Source organism: Augochlora pura, chromosome 6 (genome assembly GCF_028453695.1).
Source record: "Augochlora pura isolate Apur16 chromosome 6, APUR_v2.2.1, whole genome shotgun sequence".
Lineage (NCBI taxonomy): Eukaryota > Metazoa > Arthropoda > Insecta > Hymenoptera > Halictidae > Augochlora > Augochlora pura.
In genome coordinates, this window is record NC_135777.1 from 11,460,411 (window position 1) to 11,462,119 (window position 1,709).

The window sequence follows — 1,709 nt, forward strand, 5'->3', positions numbered from 1 at the left end:
GAGAGGAGAGGAGAGAGGAGAGGAGAGAGAGAAAGATTGTGGAAGAGAGAAAGACAGAAACACGAATGACTGTCATGCCGGCGAAGACTCTCGGTTTCGCGTAATTTTGGCATCGAACGGTTACGGCAGCAACGGCGTCAGAAAACGATTTTCGTATCGGGAACATCGCGATAAACTTTCGATCCGTCGGCCGGAGACTACGCGGACCGGAGCGAGAGGAGATGCGCAGCGTGTGCGCCAAGAGAGGAAACCTAGTATGCGTGTGCAGTATGCACTGTGCACGCGTCACTGGCTACGCGTGTATCTCACGGTTATTCACGAACCTGTCAGCAGATTCATGTTCTTCAGGCTGGCGGTGTCTTCCTCTTCGAAGCGTGCCAGGGGTGCCTCGAACTTCAACTCCGCGATCTTGCCCGCCATGTCCCTCATTATTGACCGTAAGGACGACAAGGGAGAACAGGGAACGAATCCTTGTCGCGACGAGAACTACTCTTGGCGCACCGTACACACGCGGTAGCGCCCCCGAGGCGCTTCGATGTCTTCGGCTCTCGGACCGCTTAACCAGGGGTGAGAGAGCAAGAAAGGGCGACAGGAACTCCGAAAAAACTGGCCGGTAAACTACAAGCAACCCGTCGCATGCGAGGCCTCGCGAACGACTGACGCAGAAGGGGGCTCGTTTGAAAACTGGTGGGGGAAGATGATTGCTGGTCGCCATGGCGACCGCTGGCTGAGCGCGCCGATGCCGCCAAGCGGTCCCAGTCGCGTACACCCTACCACCCGTCGCCCGCACAATTTCAACATAATCGGAAATAAACCTACTCACAAATAAAGTGGTCTCTACACGTTTACTTTTGAAAATATAAGAATAATAGCTAAAACATTATCGAATGTTTACTTATACTCGGTTTGACCGATTTGAACACTTAATCTCGTTCTTTACGTAAAAGTTCAAATTCCGCAAATTTAAGTAGGATTCAACAGTGACACTGCAAGCAATTGCAGAAAAATTAAATCAAATTTTAAATAACAGTTAACTTTGTTATGCGTCGATAATTTTCGGCTTTGTCGAATTTTAATGTATCATTGGGTTTATCCTGTCCGTTTGGACAAATAAATAACATAAATATTCCCTTTGTTCCAATTATGTTGTTGCCACCTTTCCTGTAACTCTGTATTGTTGTTCGTACACGTTCAAAGACGTCACGATGTGTTCTTACTAGCAACATACATGTCTATTCGACATTTATACAACTCTTTTCTCAACACAAACAAATTAAGTAAAAAATAGATAGTTTTGAGAAACAGGTTGATTTTTATTTAACTTGTACACCAAAGATACATTGAATGTCGGTGAAATACTTTTTTCATTACTTCTGAGTTAAGACATTTTATTTTGTTTAATCGATTGATAATATTAGGTTACTTTTATTTGCGATAATAAGTGTCGATTATCTATTAAAAATATTAATTGTATTTAATAATGCTTATTCTACCGTATTTACAGAAATTTCAGCGTGAAATTTTGTTGAATAATATAGCACGTATGTTTATACATAAGGAGCTTCAAATGTATGCGCAATGGCGCATCGCGCGATCGATAAATCGTTGATAATCGATACACGAATTGTCTACCTTATCCTGCCTCCTAGCGGTCACCACTGATCGATAAAACAGCGCGGATTGAATGAATTCGCCAATTAGACGCCACG

General features: G+C 43.8%; 1 protein-coding gene across 1 annotated transcript in view; it reads right to left on the reverse strand.

The window, feature by feature from the left end:
• Unc-76 (fasciculation and elongation protein Unc-76) overlaps positions 1-655 on the reverse strand; it is a 14,832-nt gene extending 14,177 nt beyond the window's left edge. The window contains exon 1 of the mRNA XM_078184324.1: positions 324-655. Coding sequence (XP_078040450.1) covers positions 324-429 — 106 coding nt within the window. The 5' untranslated portion in view covers positions 430-655. The remainder of the gene's footprint in view (positions 1-323) is intronic.
• Positions 656-1,709: the final 1,054 nt, after the last annotated feature.